Source organism: Onychomys torridus, chromosome 3, assembly GCF_903995425.1.
Source record: "Onychomys torridus chromosome 3, mOncTor1.1, whole genome shotgun sequence".
Taxonomy (NCBI): Eukaryota; Metazoa; Chordata; class Mammalia; order Rodentia; family Cricetidae; genus Onychomys; species Onychomys torridus.
The window spans coordinates 105,638,046-105,663,211 of NC_050445.1; the positions used below are offsets into that span (position 1 = coordinate 105,638,046).

General features: G+C 54.4%; 2 protein-coding genes across 3 annotated transcripts in view; one reads left to right on the forward strand and one right to left on the reverse strand.

The window, feature by feature from the left end:
• Nucleotides 1-1,908: 1,908 nt before the first annotated feature.
• LOC118579308 (histone H1.8) lies at nucleotides 1,909-6,949 on the forward strand. The gene is made up of 5 exons (XM_036180477.1): nucleotides 1,909-2,008; nucleotides 4,430-4,689; nucleotides 5,370-5,703; nucleotides 6,493-6,554; nucleotides 6,701-6,949. The coding sequence occupies exons 1-5, from the start codon at nucleotides 1,909-1,911 to the stop codon at nucleotides 6,947-6,949; spliced, it is 1,005 nt and encodes a 334-aa protein (XP_036036370.1).
• Nucleotides 6,950-11,621: 4,672 nt separating this feature from the next.
• The window catches only part of Plxnd1 (plexin D1), a 41,825-nt gene continuing 28,280 nt past the window's right edge, over nucleotides 11,622-25,166 (reverse strand). The window contains exons 14-36 of one of the 2 annotated variants that reach the window (XM_036181334.1): nucleotides 24,808-24,907; nucleotides 24,585-24,724; nucleotides 24,159-24,326; nucleotides 23,987-24,077; nucleotides 23,572-23,829; nucleotides 23,329-23,478; nucleotides 22,620-22,734; nucleotides 20,964-21,071; nucleotides 20,779-20,891; nucleotides 20,039-20,143; nucleotides 19,547-19,677; nucleotides 19,131-19,329; nucleotides 17,456-17,602; nucleotides 17,150-17,306; nucleotides 16,636-16,739; nucleotides 16,494-16,557; nucleotides 16,049-16,083; nucleotides 15,761-15,865; nucleotides 15,086-15,249; nucleotides 14,154-14,301; nucleotides 13,258-13,398; nucleotides 12,832-12,906; nucleotides 11,622-12,676 (exon numbers count right to left, since the gene is read on the reverse strand). In XM_036181334.1, coding sequence (XP_036037227.1) covers nucleotides 12,560-12,676; nucleotides 12,832-12,906; nucleotides 13,258-13,398; nucleotides 14,154-14,301; nucleotides 15,086-15,249; nucleotides 15,761-15,865; nucleotides 16,049-16,083; nucleotides 16,494-16,557; nucleotides 16,636-16,739; nucleotides 17,150-17,306; nucleotides 17,456-17,602; nucleotides 19,131-19,329; nucleotides 19,547-19,677; nucleotides 20,039-20,143; nucleotides 20,779-20,891; nucleotides 20,964-21,071; nucleotides 22,620-22,734; nucleotides 23,329-23,478; nucleotides 23,572-23,829; nucleotides 23,987-24,077; nucleotides 24,159-24,326; nucleotides 24,585-24,724; nucleotides 24,808-24,907 — 2,935 coding nt within the window. In that variant the 3' untranslated portion in view covers nucleotides 11,622-12,559. Of the gene's footprint in view, nucleotides 12,677-12,831; nucleotides 12,907-13,257; nucleotides 13,399-14,153; nucleotides 14,302-15,085; nucleotides 15,250-15,760; nucleotides 15,866-16,048; nucleotides 16,084-16,493; nucleotides 16,558-16,635; nucleotides 16,740-17,093; nucleotides 17,307-17,455; nucleotides 17,603-19,130; nucleotides 19,330-19,546; nucleotides 19,678-20,038; nucleotides 20,144-20,778; nucleotides 20,892-20,963; nucleotides 21,072-22,619; nucleotides 22,735-23,328; nucleotides 23,479-23,571; nucleotides 23,830-23,986; nucleotides 24,078-24,158; nucleotides 24,327-24,584; nucleotides 24,725-24,807; nucleotides 24,908-25,166 lie in introns of those variants that run through there. The other variant, XM_036181335.1, reaches the window with a different exon arrangement.

Genomic DNA, 25,166 nt, shown 5'->3' on the forward strand with positions numbered 1-25,166 from the left:
ATCTGGGGCGCACGAGGCTAGCACTGGTCTAGGGCTGAGCACTGCAAAGCCTCATTGCATGTGGGGTAGATGTGGACAGAGATAGAAACTCCAGACCATCTGTGCATTGATTTGGCATAGAAGAAGCACAAAGCACGCTGTCCTGGTATAGCCATAGCCCATTCAAAGGCCACACGGTGGGAGTTTTAAGAAGTTTGTTACTGAAAGTTGAACACAGAGTCTCAGGGATGCTAGGTTCCCACTTGACCACTCAGCCACAACCCCAGCCCTACCTGCAGTGTGGCTGAATTGTGGAATTTCAGGGAGAGGAGAGTACCAAAAACCTATGGAAAAACTCAAACTTGCCCCCAAAGGAAGTAGGGAGCCATGGAAGGTTCTAGAAACGGAGTGAGATCTGTTTTCACTGCAAAGAACGTTGAGGGCCACAGCCTTTCTCAAACCAGACCTGGGGTGATGGTGAGCTCTGGGGAAAACCCAGAAAATAAAGAGATCACGCACAGAGGGAGACATGTGTAGGTCTACCTTAAATCATCCTCTGACCTTCCCCTCTCCCAAGGCAGTTGCTGATACCACACTGGATTGAGACCTGGGAGACATGCTTCCAGGATGGCCTCCTTGTTTTCACAGCTGTGGGCCATTCCATTGCGAACAGGCCACAACTGACTTAGCCTGCTTCTACCTGAAAAGATTTTACTTTGCCTTGAATCTCTGCTGATACTGGGGCAAAGTTCCTGTGTGTAAGGTCCCCTGCTTCTCCCCAGGGAGGGGTGGGTGCACCATGGGGCACGTTCATCTTTGCTCCTTATGATGTCGCATTGCATCTGAGATGGCTAACATGTCAGCCTCCCCCGGCTCCTGTGTAGTTTCCATACATCCTTGACAGTCACTGTGAGAAATACCAACATTCAGCCAGGACAGCGGCACTTGTTTCGATCCCTTTTGTTTCTGTTTGGTTTAACTCTTCGGGTCAGGGGTTCGCTATGTAATCCAGGCTAACCTCAAACTCCCCAGCCTCAGGGTCCTCGGTGCTGGAACAACAGGCATCAGCCACCCGGTCTTTACAAGACCTTGGCATATATACCGTAGCATGTTTCACAGCAAGGGAGGAATACACTCAGGCCTGTGTGATTCACGGCAAAGTTGCTGCTCTTTTTCATTCTTCTGGATGACACAGCTCTTCCTGAAGGAGAGAGGTGGAGTGGCCTGGCTGAGGGGGACCCCTTCCCAAGTCACAGCCCTGGTAGGGCAGATGGTTGGCTCTGTCATCCTGGCCAGTGTTCCAGTGTTTGGTAGTGTGATGGAAACAGTGACTTATGCCTGTCTCAATGTGAGTGTCTTTGAATGCCAAGGACACTGAGGACAGTGGCCATCAGCCGATGCAATATGAGAGCTTGTCACAGCCTCCTCCGGCATCTCAAACTGTAATATAAAATCTAAAACATCAGAATCACACAGAAGGAACGAGCAGACTGAGAGCCTTCCTGGACCAGGCGAGGCCACTGCCTCAAAGTGATCCCGTCCTGTGGGCCCAATCGCTACTAAGTGAAAAACTGAGGCCTGCAGTTGTTTGGGAACATAGCAGACAGCCCCCTGCCCACTTGGTGGGATTAAGGGACCCTTGTGGGCACCCCCACAATGTGGGTGTATCCCCAGTCACTGCCAGCACTACCAGCTAGGTAGGATACAGTGACTCTGTCTCCTTATTTTCCCTTGGCCTCAGGTCCCACAGGGCTGAGGCAGGGTGCTCCGTTTGGAGAGTGAGCCTCCCTCTCCAGGCCAGATTGGCCTTATCCACTGCTCAGGTGGTGAGCGGGTTGGTCATTGGTTTGCAGGCAGTGAGAGGTATTTAAGGCGAGAGGTTTGGCAGCTGGTAGGTGAGTGAGCACCAGGCCTGCCGCTGCCTGTGCCATGGCTCCGGGAAGCGTCTCCAGTGCTTCTTTCTCCTCCTCTCCCTCTAGGGACACATCGCCTTCTGGGTCACCTGAGTTCCATGGGACTGACAAACCAGGTAAACAGGAGTGGAATTCTGTCCAGTTTAGGCTAAGGTCCCTGGAAGCCGAGTGTCAAGAGCTGGGAAGGCGCATGCAGCTGTAGAGACCAGTTCCCACCACACAGATGGGGGACCCGGTCATGGAGGCAGATGGTCCTGGGGGCACAGTTGGATAACCCCATCTCCTGGCTTGGGACTCTCCATGAAGCCTCCACATGCAAGCTGCCAGTGGCCCTGCTGTAGGAGTTCTTAGCAGCTTGTCGTTTCATCTGGCTTTTGCTTTCTACTTAAAAACTTGCTTTTGAGTCTGAATTCTGTGAGTCATTCTGATAGCATCATTTCTGAGTTTAAATCATGCCCCTGCGGCTGGTAGCTCCTCCCACCCCCACTTCTCCTCCTCTCCTTTACAGCTTATCAAAAGCAACAACCCATTGCAAAAGATTCCCGGACTGCATGGCTCCCCCATGTTCAGCATGCAGCGACCTTTAGTATGTCATCCTGTGATTCCAGTACCACATCCTGTTTTAGAATTCAGTCACTTCCTAAGAAGAAAAGCTGAGCTGTAGCTCTTAGCAACCACTCCCCAGCCGCCTCACTGCACCTGTGTCTGTGGGCTCGCGTCATCTGTACACAGCTTTCAGACTGGCTTTTCTGCTTGTTTATATTTTTTAAGTATTTCCTGTTGTAGCAGCTGACAGGCCAGTCCTCTTTGTGGCCAGGTAGTATTCCAGTGTGTCTACATGTGTGGTCACAGGCATCTGAGTTGCTTCCACGTTTGGGCTGTAAGGAATAAACACTCATGCACACTGCTGGCGGGCTAGGGACGGAGCCCAGGGCCTGGTGCACACTCCGCGTCAATCTACCACTGTGGCCCTGCCTCTTCACCCTCACGCACCCGTCTTTCCTTACATTTTCACTTTTGGGGGGACATATTTCTAGGGATGTGATTGTTTCTACTTGTTCTTTTCCCAAAATAAGTTTCCTTTAAAAGATTATTTGTGTAAGCTGGACATGATGGCATACACTTGGGAGGTAGAGACAGGGTGGATCTGAGTTCAAAACCAACCTGGTTTACAGATTGAGTTCCAGACCAGCAAGAGCTACATAGTGAGACCCTGTCTCAGTCCCCTTCCCCAGTTATCTGTGTGTGTACAGACATACATATGGAGGCCGGAGGACAACCTTGTGGAGTTGGTTTTCTCCTTCCATGGTGAGTTCCAGGGGATTGGACTCGGCTCATCAGGCTTGGCAGCAAGCTCCTTTATCTGCTGAGCCAGCAAGCTCCAGGAAGTAGTACTGGAGCTTTCTTTGTACTTTCATTAATCCATCAATGAGGCCATTTTAAGCATATATATCCTTTGAGTGTGAGCATATTCCCCTGACTCCCCTTCCCCTCCCCCTTCTCACAGTTCTCTTTGCCCCCAGATAGTTTCACTTCCACCTTCATCCTATCTGTGGACACAAGATTTTACAGCTGCGGAATCCCGGACCCACAGATGATGCCAATGTCTGGCTAGGCTGAAAGCAAAAGCAGGCTGGGAGCAACTGAGTTCCTCCCCTGTGCCCATCAAGCTCAGCCATCCTCAGCTGTGGCTGCTTTGCCCACCTACCAGTCTACCTCAGACACATGCCAGGCCCAGCATTTCAGCTGGAAACAGTCCAGGGTTGATTTCCAGAGGATATGAACCTTTAAGAAGTGATGTCAGGCCTAGGGTGTAGCTCGGCCCCAGAGCACTTGCCTGGCATGCGTGCACAAAACCCCCAGTTGCATCATAAGTGCTGTGAAAACAATGAAATTGTAATCCCGTTAGCACACCCAAATCAGAACCATCTTCCCCCCAGAATTTATGACTCTTTGGTTGCTTTATTTCTTTGTCCAATTGGATTTTGTTTGTGTACATCTTATTTTTGAGGTATCACCTCGTTTAGTAGCCCTAAGCTGGCCTGGAAATAGCAATCCTTTCACCTCAGTGTCTGGAGTCCTGGGGTGACAGGTGTGTCCCCAGCATACCTGGATTTCCAGGGGGGTGGTTTTGAGTCCTCCTGAGTCTCAGCAGGGCCCTGCAGCATTTGGTCTAGAGGTTGCTTCCCCAGTGTTCTCATTCCCAGGGTCCTTGGTGCCTTTTCTTTTGGTGCCTTTTCTTGTGTGTGAACTAAGTGGGCCTCACTGAGCTTCCTGATTGCTTCTCTGAGCCCATGTACAGCTGTAGTCACCCATGGGCAGCTGCTTACCTTCCCCAGCCTTGCCTCTTCAAAGAGAATGTTTTTCAAAAGGAGAGGAACTTGGTGAGCCCCATAGGGCCAGGGGTCAGTGTAAAGCTTGCAGACTGGCGACCAGTAACACGGAGCTGGTTTTTAGTGTGCGCTTTGCCCCACCACTGTCAGGCCTTGATTGAGGTGGAGGGCAGTCTGGGTGATGCCCTGCGGTCTCTCCTCCAGGTCCAAATCCCAGGAGAGTCCCGGTAAGCCGACGGAACCCGACAATGCTCCGCATGGTGCTGGAGGCGCTGCAGGCCAGGGAGAAGAGCCAGGGCACGTCAGTTGTAGCCATCAAGCTCTACATCCTACATAAGTACCCCACAGTGGATGTCACCCGCTTCAAGTACCTGTTGAAGCAGGCCCTGGACACTGGCATGCGCCGAGGCCTCCTCACCAGGCCTGCCAACTCCAAGGCCAAGGGTGCCACTGGCAGTTTCAAAGTGAGCTACAAACAAGGAGGGGGAGGCCTTGGTGCAAGGTTTAAACAGGAGACCCTTAGCACATGCTGCTTCTCACCCCAGCCCACCCCTCCACAGCCCTTCTGTGTGGTCTGGGAATCCTGCACAGTATCAGGGTCTGAGTATGGCTTACCTGTCTGTGTCTGCTACATAGCCACCGATCCATAGCTTCTAGAGGAGACTATGGGACAGTCTCTACTAACCACGTGTGGTGCCCACCTCAGGAAGTCCTAACACTGGGAACTCTGCTGGGGCCTAGTTGGAGTGTGGGAGGCAGGTGGTTCAACAGAGCCTCAATTGCACAGGCCTGCGGGAAGCTGGGAACCAGGCCATCTCCCCTCTCAGCCTGTTTTCTTGGAGACATCAAGGAGAGATGGGGCTTCAGGAAGTAGGGGCAGAGAGGGTGAGGCAGAGTGAGGCTTGGGGCTAAGTGGGTGAGAGGTAGAGGGCAGATCAGATCCTTGGAAGTAAGTGGGGGGGGGGCACTCCAGATTAATACCAGGTGCAGTGTGTGAGAGCAGCAGAGGTGTGTGCACGTCTCCCTCATCCCACCACTTTTCTCAATCCTTCAGTTGGGAACGTGGCCCCTGTGGTGTCCTATGTGAGGCACAGGGATACCCAGAACTACTTTTCTCATCCACAACCCCACACTCTGTCTTTAGCTAGTTCCCAAGTCCAAGAAAAAGAGAACCTGTTCCTCAATAGCCCGAAGGGGAGCCACAGATGCCAAGAAGACAGGTCCCAAGAAGCCTACGGAGCTGAAGACAGACCACGCTGGTAATGCCAAGATAGAAAAGATTGTTCTAAAAAAACCGGGCCCGAAGACGAAGGCTTGTTCCTATCCAGCAGCCACCTTGGAGAAGGCTCCTAAGAAAGTCAGCAAGGCAAAACTGGGAGAGGTCAGAAAGGCCCCCCTAAAACCAGACAAAGCCACAGGGGCCCCTTCCACTGCCAACAAGATAGACCAGAAGGTCAGACACAGTGGGAGCAGGCAAGGTAGGTATGTGAATGGTTGGCAGGGACAGGAGTTGCTAGCAGCCACTGGGGAAGATGGGAGAGGCTTCCTTCTCCAGGGAGCCAGCCTTGAGTGTTAGACCTGGATGAAGTGGGGCGGGGAGTGGGGTGGTGGGATCCAGAGAGGCCAGGGCCCAGCACATCCCTGAGGTAGGGTCAGGGAAGGCTTCCTGAAGGAGGCACCCCAGAAGCATCTGTGCAAAAAAGGTAGGGCTTTTGAAAAGCTGCAGGTAATTGTCTGTGTGCAGCCGAGTCAGAAGTCCAAGGAAGTTTTGAATAGTCTAGGCTCCCCTGAGGGCGGTGAGCAGCCATAGAAGGGTTCTGGCAAAAGCACTGAGTGAGAATTTGAGACAATCAACGAAGCTGATTAATCCTAGCACTTGGTGATGCAGAGGCAGGAGGACCAGAAGTTCAAGGCTTCTTTAGGTTTATATCAAGTTTGAAATCAGCCTGGGCTACATGACACCTGTCTCAACCCAACCTACCCTCCTGCAAAAGTCAATAAACATAGAAGTACTGCCATCGGCAGGTAGGCAACAAAGCTCATGGGGCAGCTCTTCCTGCTCCCTGCATGGGGAGGCAGTCCAATTCCAATGTTCCCATAGAGAATAGCATCTTATTCAAATTGGGACCTGTTGAGACTCAGGGGTAAAACAACTGGCCTAGGTCACATGGCCTTCAGTTGTCCGCGTAATGACCCGGGACCTAAGCAGGCTGGGAACTCTAGAGCCTCTGGACCCTTTGCTCCTCACCACTCCCTCCATTTTCTAGAAGCAGAGGCCTATAGGAAAACCAAAGGTGTGTGTGAGAAATCAGAGCCCTCGGCCAGTAAGGTAGGTAGGTGCCTGTTCCCCCCTGGGTCTCAAGTCTTACCAGGCTTGCTTTGTGGGTTCTGGGAGGTGAGCTCGAGTCTTTGTGCTCGTGAAGTGAGCACTCTACTGGCGAGCATCTTCCTACCACTGGGCTTGCTTTCTTACAGGTCCAGAATAGTGTTGCTTCCCTTGCCAAAAGGAAGATGGCAGCCACGGCCCACACTGAGACAGTTGTTCAGGGGGCTAGGATGGCTCACAAGACCAAAGCACCTGCTCCTCCCCAGGACACGGGATACAAAGCACAACCCACACATAGGGTCAGGAGAACAAAGACCCCCGAGAACTCCAAAAGGCCTGGGTTACCCCCTAAGACCTCATCCAAGGCTCCTAGCAAGAAGGCCGAGGCTGGTAGCTAGAGCCAGGTTTGAGGAGATGGCAACTCTGAGCTTTTTTTTATTCCCTAACTGTCACAATGTTTAATCATAATTTATTTATCAATAAAGACTTCTTTCTGTTCACACACTGGTATGTTGGACACTGGACTGTAAGGCAGGAAGGCCTGGAGGGGCAGAGGCGGACTTTGAAGACTTGAGAGCCCGGGGGGGTGGGGGGGGGGGGGGATGGGGAAACAGTACAGGCAACGGTACAGCTGATGTCTCTAGAAAGAGCCTCCTGGCCGCTGAACAGGGGATGGAGCACTTGAGGGGCCAGAGACCATTGCAAGCTTCTTCCTGAGCTTGACTTTGGCCAAGCCTCCACCCAGAGGGGCAGATTCTAGCTTGGGGGATCAGTACTGTTGTCTCTAGAGGGGTGCAGTTCTGTGCGACTGTAGCTTATTTAGTGTATGCAGATGTACATGTGTCATGGTGTGTGTGTGTGTGTGTGTGTAGGTCAGATGACAGTTTGAGGGGAGTCTTCCTTCCACTTTGTGAGTCCCAGTGATGGAATTTGTTCGAGCTTGGCGGCAAGCAAATTTGCCTGATGAGCCATCTCACCAGCCTTTGGTGCAATTTTAGACAGGAAGGGGCTGCTAAGCAGGGTCCCAAGTCTGAGTGGAAGCATTTATTTTAGCTTGTGGCTTAAAGGGACATAGTCCATCATGGCAGAAAAGGCACAGCAGCTGGAGTGTGAGCTGGTGGCATACATCGTAGACAGGGAATGGAGAGAGATGACTGGATACTGGTGCATGGCTCCGTTTGCTTTCTCCGTTTTACTCAGTGTGGGACTTTAAATTTTGTGCCAAAATTCAGGGTGGGTCTTCTCACCTAAACATCTCTAGAAAGAAATGGCCTCAAAGACACAGCCAGTGGTGTGTCTCCTAGGTGATTTCTAAATCCAGTCAAGCTGGGGATCAACATCAACCCTTATAGGCCCTGGGGCAGGGGTGTGTTTGACATGCCCTATGTGGCCACAGTCCAAAGGGTGAGGACAAGTTATGGGGACAAAGTCTGCATTGCTTGTAAACCATCTGAGAGACACTTCCCATGGATGGGGGGAGTCGGCTCTGCATTGCCTGACCAGAGCGCAGCGGTGATGACAGTACAAATCTGAGGCTCCAGCTCATCCTGAGGATGCAGGATGGTTCAGGGGGCCAAGTGCTGGCTACATAATGAGGACCAGAGTTCAAATCCCCCACATAAGAAGCTGGGTGTGGTGATGCATGCCTATAACTCAGTGCCAGGTGAAGACAGGAGGATCCCGGGGCTCACTACCCAACCAGCTAAACAGCAAGCTCCAGGTTGAGTGAAAGACTCAAACTGTCACCCCAAAACAAACAAAAAAAACAAGGAAAAACAACCCAGGGTCAAGGGCTGGAGAAGTAGCTCAGTAGTTAGAGCCCTTGCTATGTAAGTGTGAGACTAGAGTTCGGACCTCCAGAACCCACATAAGTGCCAGGTGAGTGCTGTGCCCACCCCTGTAATTTCAGCCTCAGCAGATGGAGATAGTGTGCTAGCTTTTAGGGTTCTATTTTTGGTCACTTTGACACAATCTGGAATCATCTGAGGAGGAGGAACCTCACTTGAGAGAATGTCCCCACCAGATGAGCCTGTGGGGATTTTTTTTTTTTTAATTAATGATTGATGTGGGAGAGCTCAGCTTACTGTGGGCAGGTGGTCCTGGGTTCTATAAGAAAGCAGACCGAACAAGTGATGGGGAGCAAGCCAGGAAGCAGCACTCCTCCATGGCCTCTGCATCAGCTCCTGCCTCCAGGTTCCTGCCATGGCTTCTTTCAATGATGGACTGACTATAAGGCTGTAAGCTGAAATATTCCCTTTCTTCCCCAAGTTGCTTTTGGTCTTGGTGTTTCATCACAGCAATAGAAACCCTCACTTAGCTGGGACCCACAGAGCAGGGTGGCTAGCAAGACTAGTCATATCGGTGAGCTCTGGGTTTGATTGAGACTGCCTCAGTGAATTAGGAGAAAGCTATCGATGATTCCTGACATCAACCTTGGGACTGCACCTGCCCCCACATGCTTACTCATGTACACATATGCCTACACACATGCAGACATACACAGAAAAATGGGGGTGAGTGGGGAGAAGTGATTGAGGAAACCACCCCATGTCAACCTCTAGACTCTACACACGCACGCATAGGTCAATGTACCTGTACACACACACACACACACACACACACACACACACACACACACACACACGCTGGTAGTTTTAACTTTTGAAATTTCTTGTATTTCCACAGATCTCCCTCACACTGTAGGGAAGCCCACACCACCCACACAGAGCCAAGGCGTCCCGTTCAGTCCTGAGCTTCAGGTCACTGCTGCCACGGGAGTGAACCACCTTTGAGCTCTCCCTGCTGACACGCAGTAGAAATGGACAATGTCCCCATGGCAAATGCCTAAGCAAAGTGCTTGCCGCTGCTCTTGGCATCTGAACGTTGGATGATGGGGTTGCTGGCAGGCAGGCAGGCAGACCCCACCATAAAGGGTATCACAAAGGATGGGCCAGAGGATGGGGAAGGAGAGAGTGGCCCTAGGGGCATGGTGGACACACGTAGCCAGCCAGAGCACCCCTGTTGTAGCACGGATGAGGGGAGAGGAGGCTGTCAGTACAGTGTGTGGGGCCTGGTGGTAGCTGGATAGAGAAGGGTCATAGATGTGTTTGTAGTTTCAGGTCTGTTTGGTGAGGTAGGATGCTGCCACAGCCAAGAGGCTGTCTCAAAGGGTGTGTCAGAAGGGCATTCTCAATCCGGGGGATCCTTGGGAAGGCAACAGACAGCATCAGGGAAACTGAGTGCCTAGTATGGGCTCAGGGCTCTCTGTTGTCCGTGGCTTCTCCCCTGGAGTCCCACAGAAAGCTGTGTCTGGTTCTGCTGGCTCCCTGGGGTTTCTATAATGTGCCTGTCAGCAGGCCCCAAGGGGCACCCAGCAGATGGCAGGCTGGCACTTCCCAAGCAGAAGCTCAGCTTTTGCCTCTGCTCCTGCATGGTGAGGCCTGAAGCTGGAGAGACAGCCTGTAGTCTCTTGCCTCCAGGAGCTAGGGACCCATCAGACCTGCCCTGGTGACAAGGTGGGAATAGACCTCGAACCATCTTAGAGACTTGGGAGACCGCCCTCCTCTGTGGTGGTCTCCCCCACTCTGCAATCTTAGGCTGAGGATGCTCCATCCAGGTCCTTGCCTAGGTGCCCATGGCTGCCAGGCATGTCTTTGGGTCCCCAGACAAGGACTGACTGCCGACAGTTCATGGAGGTTGCCCACCTGGCAACGCTAGTGACCCTGGAAACCAGATCTGTGCATAGATTCCCTTCTGAATGTCAGCGAGCTGTATGTTAATGAGACGGAGCCAGACTGTGGAATATTTAATGACTTCGAAAGATGTCCCTGACATATTGTTGCACAAGGGAAAAGTCAGGCTTCGGAATGGAGTGTGGACTGATCTGCCTTCACTCCCAGCCCCACTCAGGCAAGGGTGCTGGCCTTATGGGGCCGGCGCCTTGTGTGACAGTGTTTCCCAAAGCATATTGAAGCTTTTATTTTCCAGGACTTTTTTGTAGTTGTATTTTTCTGGGAATTGTGAATCTCATTCTGGAGTCACACCTCATCAAGTGGGGGGGGGGGGACAAACACATCGAATCTGCCAATAATTGAAATTAGCAAATCTGTTCCTTAATAAGAACCCCCAGCATCAGAGATCTGAAAGATAAAGATGGTTTCTCCACCCGCATTCATTGCAGGAGAAAGCTATTTTTGGAGTGGAGGTTGTTCACTTTTTTTGAGCTGGTGAATTCTAGGTCAGGTCTTGGATTTTGCTGTTGGGAATTCTGGTCCTGGCTCACTCTTGGCCAGCACAGTGGGGACTTTTCCTTCTTGAGGGGATACTTGTGCCAATGGCCCTTGCTCAGGCTGGCTCTGCCACACCCTGCTTCTGGGGAGAACCTCATTGACTCAGGCCTGAGGAACTGGGGCCCCAGGCGGGTCAGTGTGTGCTACCCCAGGTCACATCGTCAGGTCTGACTGCTGTGGGAAGAGTACAGGCCGCAGCTGGCCTCAGGGAAACTGAGTTTCCTTGCCTGAAACAAGGGGTGTACAGGTGAAGGCCAGATGAGAGAATTGGAGTGAGTGTGGTCAGTTTTGGACCCCCCTCAAATTTGGAGGTAGAGCCATGTCTAGAGGGAGGGGCTTGGGCAAGGAGAAAGGGTTCCAGATCTAGTTCCCATTTGGGACTTTTTGGCTCTCTGAAACTCTTCCAGCCCTTGATGCTGTGTTCTATGTCTGCAAAATGAAGACCACGTGTCTGCTTCTCTTGGGTTTGAATAAAGACAAGGTGGGGGCTGGGTGTGGCTCAGTGGGAGAGTATGTGTAAGCCAGCACAGGGCAATGGGTTCCATGTCCAGCACAGTACAAACAGGGGGTAGTAGTACATGAGGTGGGGACGTCTTCCTGGGTGGCAGGGCTGTCCATGGGGAGAGAGGGTGCAGCCTCAAACTCCCAGCAGGCAGAGGGCGAGGTCTGCCCTTAGGCAGGAAGCAAGGCTAGGCTCCGCACTTCCTCTCTGCCATAAACGGGATGAAGAGACAGCCCCATGCTCCCCTCGGCCATCTTAGGACAAAGGTTGAAGCCCATAGGAGGTTTTCCCGGCAGGCTTTTATTATAAAGAATGTTCCAGAGAGTCCCAGCCTTCCCTCCAGCCCAGCCGCCTCAGGCTCTGAGCCAGTCCCCACAACTACAGAGGGTGGCCTGTGCTGGGGACAGATGCGAACTTTGTCTCCTGGGACAGTCATTTCCAGTGTCACACCGGGAGCCCCTGGGGACCCATGGGTCTTCTGCACAAGTGGCAGCAATTCACAGTTGGTGCGTGATAAGTTTTCTTTAATATATAAAAGATTTAAAAAACAAAACAACAAAAAAGTGGTGCTTTTTAGAAACACTTCCAGGAAGATTGGGTAGTCCAGCTACAGCCCCGCATCCTCGACTTTCTCCCTTTCTGGAGGACCAGGAACCCCCCAACCTGTCTCCTCCTCTCCACCATTCTGTGGGCAATGGGCACTGCCCATGCTGCCGCTGGCCAATGAAACAACAACAAAAAAATCTGACCCTGCTTGGAATTGTTGGTGGCCAGGGCCCCCTCTGGGTGAGGGACACAAACTTCTTGGTGGCTGAAGCAGAAATCAATCGCAGGCTCCCCTCTGCCAGGTGGATGAGGTAGTGTTCTGGGATACGGCCACCTCTCCCAATGTGTGCTGAGCAGCCTGGAGCAGAGTGAGTGGGCAGGCGCGGCAGTCCAGGCCGTCCTGGTTGGCAGGGAAAGCCTTCTCCAGAACTGGCGGTGATGTCTGAAGCCCTTGTCCCAGAGTCAGATCTTGGGCAGATGAAAGGACAGAGATGCCCCAGGGGTCGAGGCTGAGAGCTTTGGGGCTCTAAGAAGCCAGTGTCCTCCCTTCTGCCCAGCAGGCTCCTCTCTGTCAGCTCCCAGCCCAGGTTAAGAGGTGTGGGGAAGAGACCAGAGGCCCAAGTGGCCCAGGCACCGTCTCCCTGGCAGTAGCTTCCGGTCACTCTCCTGCCTCAGGCCTCGCTGTAACACTCATAGATATTGTTCTCCATCAGAGCCACCACCTGCTCAAACTTGTGCTGGAGCTGGGTCCTTCGGGCAGTGGGGTTGGCCTCCAGGGCAGCCATGATCTGAGGGGAGGTAGCCGGTCAGTTGTGCCATGCCTTAGGTCTTGGGAGGGCACTCACTAGTGACCTCATCAAAGTGCCAACACCCCCACATAAACCTAAAGTGAGAAGTTCCTTTTTATGGGCTGAAATGGGCAATCTTGGGTTGGGGAACTCACCTGTGGGCGATACCTCTTAGCATATTTATAGATCTCAGCCATGGCCACGTTTGTATTGAACTCATTCTGGTATTTCTATAAAGATGGGGCAAGAAGAAAGGGAAGGTTTAACCCTCCATGTTAGGACCCAGTCCACTCACTTCCCACAGCCTGCTGATAGACTAATTCAGGCCCCTCCAACCCAGGGACACACTGGTTTCCTGGACCCAGAATTCCAACTTCCCATATCTTCTGAGTACACTCCACCCTATCCTTGGACTTTGGGAAAAATACGTTGATGAAGGTGTACGCAAAGGAGGGAAACTGAGCTGCTCCAAAATTCTTACTGCGTCTCCTGCCCCATCCTGGTGGGTGCTGGCTTTGGCCACCCCTTGAGGCCAAGGCCATTGTCACTGCCTCCTTGCCTAGGCCTCACAGGCCACCTACCCGAGACTCCTCGGCCAGGTGTGCATTCATTTCCTGTTCGCTGAGAGGAGTCATGTCCTGGATCTGTTTGTAATAGCGCTGTACAATCTTCCGGTACTCAGGGATCTCCTTTGCATACAGAAGCTTGTTGGTGGGTGAGTCCTGGACAGGGATACCACAGCATTTGGGTGGCTGGAAGATGGGACTTGTCCCCACTGGCACCTAGAGGGTCTTAGTGGGTCCTCGACCATGGCTAAACAACGCTCAGTCAGACTATGGACCAGGGGGTCTTCTGGCTCTTCCTCTCTCTTGCATGGAGGCCCTGGCCTATAATGCTGGGGGCTGTCAGGATAGTGACCCACAGGGGGACTTTCATTTAATGGGAAGAGCTCCTGGGCTGTGTGCCAGCAGCCCTCTGCTGCACGCAGCCCACAGCCTGTCTTGTTTACACCCTTATTAGGGTGATGGGATTTGGTGGCTGAGATGGCTGGAAGCTGGTTCTTGGCTGCGGGAATGTTTCCCACCCTGCACTTCCAACACCCCAAAAGCACCATGTGCTAAGTATGCTGGCAGTTCTTTGTTGTCACGGAAAGCATGTGTGAAGTGGTGACATTTCCTTTCCCTTGTGGGCTCAGACTCCAGTGCTAGAGACAGGGTTCTGCCCTCACCCCATAGTACCAGCCTCGCTCTGCGATCCCATGGATGCTCATGGCCTCAGAGTTCTGGGCTAGCTAGCCAGGTCACCTTTCTTCTCAGAGGCTTTGTGGCTTCTACTCTCTAAACCAACATTTCCTCTGCCCTTGGCAGGTGCCTGTGGGGCCCGCTCTGGCCTGCCACCCACTCTCTGCCCACCTTGAAGGACTCACAGAGTTCAGGCAAGCCTCTCCCCCTACTCAGGAGTAGCTGGAATAGCTAACCTTGCCCAGCTGTAGGTCAGAGATGGAACAGGCATCAATGAAGGCCTGCGCGATGACAGACAGGCAGGCATCGATGTGGTCTGTCTTCTCTATGTCGAAGACAAACTGGGGGTTTTTCAAGATGTTCACCCAGAAGCGGAGGGGAAGGCTGTGGGGCAGGGGTAGTGGGGGTACAGGAGCTCAGTGAAGGGCCTGGGAGGTAGACAATGCTGATTCTCACAGCCCCTGCAGCCTCTGGGCACCTCAGCCTTCCCCTGCCAGCTACAGGCCAACCCTCACCCCCAGAGAGCCTCCCGCCCCTTGCACGCTAGACTCCTGGTTCTCATTAGTAGTGCCCCCCCCCCCCCGCCTGTGTCCAGGCTCCTCCCCCACTCGGCCTTGCACGCAGAAGGCAGGACTGATTGTCCTCAGGAGGACAGAGGGGGTTGGGGACAATCCCCTTCTCAGCCCTGCGGAGCCTGGGGAGCCTCCTCCTCCTGAGCAGGGAGAAAACTGCAACTGAATTTACACAGGCATCTTTTGGAGGGTCAGGCTGAGAGTTCTGAGAACTTCTTGGTGGGGTATGTGACCCCAAAAAGCTAAGATGGGCCTCAAAGGAAGCTCTGAACTGGGCATGTGAGGTGGAGCTGCAGCGTGTCCTGCCATTCCCCAGTCTGTGCGACCTTGGGCCTGGATGGCCGCTGCTCTAAGGGCCCTGGCATCCCTCTACATGATGGAGCATGGAGAGAGGGAGGCGAGGGCAAGCTCATGAGGCCTTTGGGTTTTACGGAGGGAGACTGCAGCACATGGAGCTAAGTCTCTCACTGGAGACCACACAGCAGGGGAAATGGCAGACAGCATCCAGGCAGGCAGCACCCAGGCCAGCTCTGCCTCTTGTGCCTTGCCTACCTTGATGCCATCACATCATTTGTGCCCCACCCCATGGCCATCACCTGTTGGTCTTCCAGATGTGCAGGGTGTCAGGGTCAGAGATGCCTCTCTTCTCCGCCTGCTCCTCTAGGAAGTCAAAGAAATACTTGACGGCCAGCGGGGGCTTGTCCTCTCGGATGCTCAGGATAGCCTTGAACAGGTCATCCAGGAATTTCTGCAGTGTGCCCTGCAGTGAAGGTGTGGGACATCAGTCCAGCCTCAGAGCATCTTCACGCCTCAAGATTCTTTTATTTTTTAAAATTTTATCTTATGTGCATTGGTGTTTTGCTTGCATGGATGTCTGTAAAGGTGTCAGATCCCTTGAATCTGGAGTTACAGACAGTTGTGAGCTGCCATGTGGGTGCTGGGAACTGAACTTGGGACCTCTGGAAGAGCAGCCAGTGCTCTGAACTGCTGAGCCATCTCCCCAGTCCCCTGAGCCTCAAGATTCTTGAATGTGTTTGTCAATGATGCTTTCTTGGAGGGGGCGGGGATGCCCATCAAGACCCTGGGGCATAGTGGGGAAGGGGGATCAGAATGGGGGCTCTGGTGTTGTCCCAAGTCTTGGGACCTGAGGACATTAAGTGCTCCTGGGTCCTCTGCTACCCACTGGCTGGTGGAAAGAACACACAGACTTCTCCCTAGAGAACAGGACCCCCTTCAAGCCCCTACAGGGTGGAGATGGAGGCGGAGCCCACCTTGGTAGACAGCAGGCGGGTCAGGTAGATCTCTGGCAACACCTTCTTTCGATGGCTCTGCCTATGGGACTTCTTAGGCTCTATCAGCTCATCTGTAGGCAGCACCTGCAAGGTGGGCAGGGTTGGCACCCTCCCCAGTCCTCCCAGCCCCTGGGCCCACCCCTGGGCCCTCACCCACTCTGGCTTTTCCCAGGGCCTAGGAGCACTTTCCTGGAGGCCAGGGGAGGCAGAAAGCCAAAGCCACGCCCAGAAAAGCCGGCTCCCCAGGGCCTGAGGCCGGGCACTCACCAAATGGAAATACTTTTCTGTGTCCAAGTCTTTTACTGCAAAAGGGAAACACACAATAAACAAATGAGGGGGGTGGGGAGGGTAACCCGAGTCAGGGAGGGAGTGAGAGAGAGATGCCCAGAGAACAAGCTGTAGAGAGATGGGGAGAGCCAAGATCTGGCTTTCCACCTCACAGGGATCCTGGGACCCCCAAGGATCTGGGCCTGGGGCATGTGAGAGCATGGTCTGGAGTTGGAGGCTCAGACCTGGCCATGGTCAGGGCCTCCTAGAAGTGCATGTATCCTCCTGGGGCCTTGCTCTAGCTGTTGGAAGCAATCAGTTTGGACACAGCAGCACTGAGGTGGAGGGCTCCCAGTCCTCAGTTCCCCCCAGCACAGGCCAGAAGGAGCCCAGGAAGGCAGCTCCCTCACACACACCGCCCCCCCCCCCCAGCTCCAAGCCTTACCTCGGCCCAGGGTGTTATCCTTCTTGTCTGTGAGGCTCATGGCTAGGGAGGCACCCTCAGGAATCTGACAAGAGGAGAGAGGAGGTCAGAAGCCAGAGGTTAGAGAGGAGAGGGGGTGGGGTGGCTGGGTCAGGTCGGGCACCTTATAGTGGGCCAGCGTGTTCAGTTTCTTACGGCCGTCCTCCACCACTGACGTGTCGTCCAGGTCCCGGAGGACATAGCTCTGGGTGCTTGAGGCAAACCATTCTGGAAGAGAAAAGAGGCATGAGGGTTAGGGAAGTGAGTGGCCCCAGGGGCATCCATTAGCCTGGGCCACAGCAAAAGCAGCCGCATTTTCTCCTTCTGGACTCAAAAGCAGGCCACACCCCTTTGGGAGCCCAGCTGTTCACCCTAACTGTCCAGAGTACAGGGCAGGGCCTAATGTAGGGTGAATTTTAGGAAGAGTTTCTGGTAAGTGGTCTGACTGTGACTCTTACACATCCCTCAAAACCCAGCCCCCAAGCCCTCCTGGACAAGCATTTCTTGATTGCTTTTTGCTGTTGCCCACAGCTGCAGAACAAGGGATTCTTCCTCATGGGGAACCCCAGGGCCTTGACTAACACAGGGAAAGAGGCTGCAGCGGCCAGCCGCCAGGCATGGTGCCTGCCCTTGCCCACCGAGGTCCACGTCCTCCGCCCGCGGCCACTGTGAGTAGGGTACATTCTTGCAGAAGGCTTCCAGGATCTTCTCCTTCACCTGCGTCAGCGTGTCTGTGTCCATGGCCCGCACGCTCAGTGAATCCATACCACAGCCCTGGAAGGACACGTTCAGGTTCTGCGCAAGACAGAGAGGGGTATCAGCAAAGGGCCATCGTCATCATCAGGCCTGGTGACCCCAGCTGGGGAGGCTTGGCCCAGACTGGAGGCCAGGACAGTGCAGCTAAGGACACCCACTAGGGGACCAGTGCCCGGCCCCTGGCTCACCCGGGGCTTGGCCTCAATGTTCTCCCTCAGCAGCCACTCCTCATTGAGCGTGTAGCGGGCTTTCCCTGTGATGGCGTCAATGGAGCCTTTGTTGATTTGCTGCTTGATGGCACATAACAGCAGGAAGAACGGTTCACCTACAGTCTCCTGTGAGCATCGAGGGGCAGGAGTCAGGACCTCCTCAATGGCCTGTTGGTGTGCCACATATTCCCCGCCCCCTTCTCAGGTGTCTCAGGTGGCTGTCACCACCTCCTGTAGATGCCGACGCCCACACCCTCTCCAGGGTGTCTCCAAGGCATCCCAGCCACACATCCAGCGACCAGCCATCCTCACGGAGGCTCAGAGAGGGCAAGCACCCTGCCCAGCATTGCACAAAAGGAAGAAGTAAAACTTGAACTCTGGACTCCCAAGCCTGAGGATGAGGCCTTTCTAGAAAGCTGGAGCCTGCCCAGGTACAGCTGAGTGGAACCAGGACCCAGAAGAAGCCTCGAGGAAACCCAAGATGGATGTCTCCAGGGAGCGTCAGCCCAACCAGATTTCACATCCCACTCCTACCGCCCAGCCTCAAGCTGACCTTCCCCACCAAGCTAGGGCTAGGGCCCAGCTGTTCTGTGGAGGGCGGATACTGAACTGCCCATGGTGAGTAGGTTTGGAGGGAAAATTAAGTTTGTAATAACATCGGGCTGCTTTGGCAGCAGTGTCAAGGCAGCTGCCAGCCCTGCTTCCTGTTGCAGTGGTCTGGCCTGGGAGTCACCAGCACCCCATTGTCTGGCAGGGGAAGGCCAGGCTAAGGTCACCCACAGTGGCTACGAAACTTGGGTCCAGAGTCCACCATGGCCCCTGTGGTCCCTGGTGGCTCAGAACGTGGCTTCTCTCCTATTTCCTTTCTACTCCGATTGTCCCAGCACGAGCCACAGGGCTCCTAGGCTGCGGTATCATTTGACAAAATGAAACTAAAGCCCAGACTGGGTAATGACCTGCCCAGAACCACACAGCCAGGTTGTACCAGCAACCAGTCACAGCCCAGAACAGTTAAGGTTCTGGTTCTGGGTCCTGTCCAGGCCTTTGCCTTCCTTGAAGGATGCCTAGGTGGTCTTTGGACCTCTGCCACCTTGGGGTAGCTGGATCCTGGGCAGTCCCTCGGGGTGTGCTTTGTGATGTCCTGACTAGCCTGACTCCAGAGAGAGGCCCTGGCTGCCTAAAGCTCTGTGATGTTCCCTCCCCCGATCTTGGCTCATGCTGTACCCTATACCTGGGCTGCCCCCTTGGCTTCTTCCCACTGAGCCCTCGGGGCTCAGGGTGAGTCACCTGCTCCACGAAACCCTCTTGGCTTTTCCAATCAGTCATCAGCCAGACGGGGCCAGCCCCTGCTCTACAGCAGGGGCTGTTCAATACTTGAAGTTTTGCTTCTGTGCCCCTCCCCTAAGGGGAGGAAGGCTCAGGAATGCAGGGACCTGAAGTTCCTTCAAATGCTGCTCCCCGCCAGGGGAGGGGGCTTGAGGGCTAAGGCTATGAGGACATCAAGACCCACCAGCCTCTGGCCTGCCTGAGATGCTGTGTGCCCCTGGAGCAGGCTAGCCAGATCTTCGCCAAGCTTCCGTTTCCCACCTGTCCAAAGGGGTCCCACTGGAACGGTACCACCCCCGCCCGAAAGGGCAGACGAGAGGGGCCTCACCCTCAGGCAGCCATACATGCAGATGGACATCCAGTTGGTGAGCATCTTCTCTACCACCGACTCGGTGCGCCGCAACATTAGCTTCGGGTTCTTGGCAGCCGAGGCGTCGATGAGATCCACCAGCAACTCCTTCATGATGCTTGTGTAGTACTCCAGCTTTCCATGTAGGGCGATGGTCAGCAGTGACGCCAGGCTGCACCTGCACACACGGAGTGTCAGTAAGGTCAGCCACCTCCCTGCTGGACTGGGGTGGCCCTCCATGGCAGCTCCTACAGAGAGCCACAAGAGTCTGCCTACACTGGGAGTCTGTGAGGGGCAATAAGAATGTCCGGGGAGTCCGGGAGCCTGTGGTTTGATATTCAGTGGGTGACAGCTGCCCGGGGACCCCTGTGTCCCTGCATCTCACGCAGCCTGACCTGTCCCGCACAGCGAAGTCCTTCTGCTGCTCCAGGGCGTGGACAAAGATGATAAGGAAGTGCTTGTTGTTGAGCAACGAGGAGAACAAGCTGATCCCCTCCTCCATGCTGGGCCGGCAGTGTTCCGGGATCTGTGGACATGCAAGGAAACACTGGGGTTATGTATCCAAGGAGGCCGGCCCCAGGGCCCATGCTGGTTGCTTAGATGCCCCCTGGGATAGAGTGTTCACTACCTGTCACTGGGGCATGCTTCCTAACTTCTCCTGGAGACAGGCAGAGTGACAAAGGGGCACAAAGAGGGGTAACCCAACATCTGCTCTGTGTGCCACTTCCTATGTGTACGCAGCAGGTGGCATGAGATCATATGGCTGTGCACTCTGCCTGGCCAGCACCCTGAACGGCTGTGTGAATGCCTCCCGGAGGGGAGGACCAGCTACCTTCTAATGCTCTGGATCACAGAGTGGATGGATGTCCCTGGGGCCAGGTACTTACGTTCCACTCTCCCAGCAGCGGGTGGGTTTCCTGGGGCGGGGAGTTGCCTTGCGAGTTGAGGGTCTGTGAGGGTAACACGTACTTCTCTTCATAGAGGGAAGAACACTGCGGAGAAGCCAGTGCGTTAGCCCTGCAGACTGACAGGCACCAGGGTTGCCACACGTGGAGGAGTGGAGGAGAGTGGCGGGCCACATGGTGGCCAGGGACCCAGGGCTCCCTAGAGGGGCACAGATCACGGTGTAGCCCAGCAAGGGACCTGAGGCTCAGGGCCAAACAAAAGCCACTGAGCGCTGCAGAAGGGGAGACTGAGGCAGGCAGGCTGCTAGGTTCTGAGGTTGGGAAAAGCTGGAGGAGGCAGGCAGGCTGCTAGGTTCTGAGGTTGGGAAAAGCTGGAGGCGGTTTCCTGAAGTGGTGGAGCCAGGTTTTTCCTTGGGCTATTGCACAGGGGACAGGAAGCCCATGGACCTGGACCAACAAGAGGAAATGGGAATGTGGAGACCTAGAAGTCTGGCAGGGACCCGGGAGAGTCCTTACGCCCCTGCTCAGCTCCCTCAGTGAGGGAGAGGCAGGTCAACACGGGGGACATGACAGCAGCCTTCCACATAGAAAGCTAACCGTCAAGAAAGCAGGGTAGAGGGGAGAGAGGGGACCCAGGGTGCCTGAGGACAGGAGTGCAGGCTCCACAGAGGTGCGGTGATTCCAATTCCCCGTGGTGACAATGCATACCGGAGGCTGTGTACCTTGGGGAAGAAGGTTCGAGTCACAAAGTGCTTGTACTCCAAGAAGGGGATGCCCTGGCTGCGGTTCAGCTCCTTGGTGAGATCTGTCATGTCGGTCTGCAGCTCTGCAAAGCCTGTGGGACAGAGCGGCAGCCGTGAGTGATCCTGCCCAGCCACGGGCAGCACCACCCGACCCTGGTACCCACCTTTGCGGATCTCCTCTCGGATCTGAGACTCCATCTCTTCCATCTGCAGCAGGGTCTTCTGCCAGTAGCGCTCGGCACGGCGGCTCTTGGTGCAGAAGACGAACAGGGCTGTGGGCAGCAGAGGGGCCGTGAAAAGGTGGTAATGGGCAGCTGCTGTTGAGGTGGTGGGCCTAGAAGGACAGGTTCTGCCCACGGGCCTCAGTGCTTCTAGGCAGGAGGCAAACAGCTGTCCTAGCCCTTTGTCCCTCCCTAACAGAGGGTTTGGGGACCAGCCAGCAGGGCAACCCTTGATGGCTTTTCTTAGAAGAAGAAATGTGTCAAACATCAGTCACCAGGGGCTTTCTCTGGGTCAAAGAAATATGGGCAATTAGTTTCTTCTGCCCTGGTGTGCCTTGTGAATTCAACTTTTCAAAGCAGTATACAGTACCTGCCTTCCCTGGGAGGGATGGAGTATCCACTGGTATATAGAGGAATATTATGGATAGTAGTTTTAAGAACAAAACACCCAGGGTGTTCATCTTCCTGTTTTCCCTCATAGCTTTGGAAAATTGGACACAGGAATTTAAAAGAAAACAAAACATGGGAGCTGGGGTGATAGCTTACTTGGGAAAGCACTTGTGTACATGTGAGGACCTGGTTTGACCCCCAGAACTCCTATAAAAAGCGGGGCATGGTAGCATGAGCCTGCAGTCTGAGTTCTGGGAAGGTAGGGAAAGGTAGATGCCTGGGGCTCGCTGGCCTGTAAGCCTAGTGAAGCCAGCCAACTCCAAGTCCCAGTGAGAGATCCTCTCTCAAAATATAGATGACAGCCACTGATGTGCCACACCTCTGGCCTCCAAATGCACACACAGACGCTATAACCCAGGCCAGAGTGTCTGAGTTTATATACCATGTGGCCATCAGTGTTATCCAGTTTTAGAACAATCTTACTGTTCAAGGGAGACCCTTACCCAGTAAGGAGTTGCTCCCCATTTCCTCCCTCTCCCAGAAAACCACTAATCATTCTGTCTCTATGAATTTGCCTATTCTAGATACTTCCAATAAAAAACAGTTGGGCAATATATAGCCTTTTGTTTATCTTTTTAATTTTCCATGTTGTCAAGGCCCATCTATGTTGTGGAATATATTGGGACTTCATTCCTTTTTATGGCTGAAAATTCCATTGTATGGATATACCACATTTTAATTACCCATTTATCATTTGATGGATATTGGGTGGTTGTGACCTCTTGATTATTATAAGTAATATTGCTACAAACATCCACATACAAGATTTTATGTGGACATGGGTAGGTATCCAGTGTGAATTTACTGGGCCATCTCTGCCTAACAACTTTTGGAAACTGAGGCCCTTTCCCAAAGGAACTGTACCCTCGCCCCCCTCCCAGCAGTGCAAGGGGGGGGGGGGCTTTGCTCTCTCTGCCACGCTGCTTAAACACACAGGATCAGTTCTCCTGAACATCTCTCCAGCGGCCCTCAAATTCCTCTGCCTTGCATCCAAAGCCAATGGCCCGAGCACAGGAGATCTGACCAATATCTGCCACCTTCTACCTGTCCCCACCTCAGGGTGCCTAACTGTGCCCACACCTCACCCACCGCCACTCTCAGAGGGCTTCACACATGCCCTCCTGACTCTCTCAAGTGCACGCTACTTACCAACCACAGACAGCAGCAACAGGACACTGCAAATGACAATGGACACCACGATGGCTGTCTCGCTGCCCCCCAGCTGCAGGGTGGCAATGGTCTGGTTGAAGTTCCCCACCTGGATCTGTACACAGTGGGGTGGGGGTGGCACATCAGGCTTTGCTAGAGCTATGCCTCAGCTCTTCTCACTAGCTGTGTGCCCACAGGCAAGTGACCTGATCGCTCTAACTAAGCCTCACAGCTAGCCAGTGACCTCCTGATCAAACTGTGCCTGACAGACTATGATTCAGAGTTTGGCAGAGAGGCCAACTCAGTACAGAGCTGTGGTGATGACCGCCTAGCCGGGGGGTGGGTGGGGGGGTGGGTGGGGAGTGTGTCACAGGGAAGCCCATGGGGTCTGGCTGCTGTCCTGGGAACAGGTAAGGGGTGATCCAGCAGGAGGTAAGCAGATGCACCCTGCCCTGGGCTGTCTTTGCTCTACTTCAGGGTTCTACATAATGACTGGCAGGCCACACTCTGGGCGGGACACCCAAACAGGAAGGAGCCACTTTTGAATAGCTTCTGGTGCTAACTAATGACTTGGGTCTCAGTTTCCCCATTTGTCAAGTCAGGGTATAAAGCTCTGCTTTGCTGGCCTAAGTTTCTGAGTATGAAAACACTCAGCGACTTCTGTACTGGGAAGCCGGGCCTGCCCACCTCCAGAGCCCCGCCCACTTACCGTGATGGGCAACTGTCCCTCAGCTGTGCCCAGAGACTCATTGACTGAGCAGTGGATGACTCTGTCTGAGACGATCTGGATGTCGCAGGACACCTGGCCAATCTTGATGTGGTACTCATGGCTCTCGAGCCCTAGGCTGTCTTGCTCCTTCTGTGGGTGCAGATTGGATGCTGGGATGGGGGTGGGGTTCCCAGGTCAGCTGCCCCCTCCTCCCATCACCGGTCCTCCCAGCCAGGTGCTCACGTGGATGACTAGGGTGAGCGGCTCCCCTGGGTGGTGTTTGATCCACTTCTCCCTCTTGGCTGTGGAGAACTGTGGGTTGGGGAGGTAGTCCAGACGGAACCGGCTGCCTCGCTGTGCCTCCACAGGGTCCAGCAGCTCCTCAGCTGCTTCATCTGTATATGCCCGGCCATCGATGAAGAAGTCTACAGGTGCCGAAGCATTGCTCAGGGCTCCAGGAGATGGGCAGGTGATGAGCGTGGAGTTGAGAACCTTGCAGAACTGGGTAGGGTGAAGCCAGGAGAATGGAAATTTGGAGGATGAGGGTAAAGAGGAGGGAGATGGAGAGACCAAGTGGAGCAGACATAAGCGGGAACTTCAGGACCTTGGCTGCACCTCACCCCTCACCCCCTCACCCCCATCTACCCTGTCCCCTCACCGTGGGCTCCCGGCCAATGTGGTGTACCGCCATTGATACGTTCTGTACCATGTGGAAACGTTCGCCAGCCACAGTGATGGTCCTGCCACCGCTGAGGGGACAGTAAGATTTGTCAGGCTCCCCGCAGCCTGGACAGTGAGACAGGGTGGGCAGGGGTGGATCTGGACCTCACCTGACAGGGCTGCGGCCTGGGCGGATGGCTGTGATGACTGGGTTCTGCATGTACCAGAAGGTGAGGTTTCCAGGCACACAGCCCCGGCTCTCAAAGCGCACGCACACAGGCACTAGAGCGGGCAGGGTACCCCTAGGCACAGTGCAGGTGATGCTGGTGGCCGTGCGCCTATGGGGAGTGATGAGCAGACGCCATGAGTGTGGCCCTGTCCAGCTGCTCACCCACTGCAGGTGCTCCGGCCTTGTCCTCTGCCACTTCTGCCCAGTCTCTTCTTCCCACTGTCCCATGCTGGCCTGGGTTGTGCCCAACTCAGACATCTCCCTCCTCCTTCCTTCTCACATCCACCCCAAGCCAGGAAGGGACAGAACAAGGCATACCCGGATGAGACCTATGGACGGGGTCACCCAGGCTGTGGGCATGGCTTACATAAGGTCCGTGCAAAGGTCCGTGTCATTCACCAGGACCTGGAGCATCGAGCCCACGTGGAGGTCACTGCCGTGAATAGTGATCCTGGTGCCCCCTGCCTTTGGACCCAGGGCAGGCTCCAGGGAGTGGACCACGGGCAGCTGGAGAGAAAGCAAGGGGGTTAGGCTTTGGCTGCAGGCTTATGGGGAGCGAGATGGATGGTGGGTGGTGGTGGTGTACTTACCACATAGGAGAAGTGCTCCCTCGACCTGCCCTCCTTGGAGGCGTTCACGGTTACCACGTCTGAGAAGGCCCCTGGTGCGGGCCCCGTGGCACACACAATCCTGAGGACAGGCAGGTATGTGGACGGAAGGTGAGCCAGTACCTGTGTCTGCCCATGGCTCCTGCCTCCCACTCATACACCAAGAATGCCCAACCAACAATGTTCTCCATGGGCAGATGGTCACTGCAGGGATGGCCAAGGGGGACACGACACTCCGCGGTTTCCCCAGACTGTGTCTCTGAGACAAGGGGTAAGATCAGATGATCTCTGATCACCAGGCAGTTGGCCCAAGCTAGCCTAGGTTAGCCACCTGATGCCAT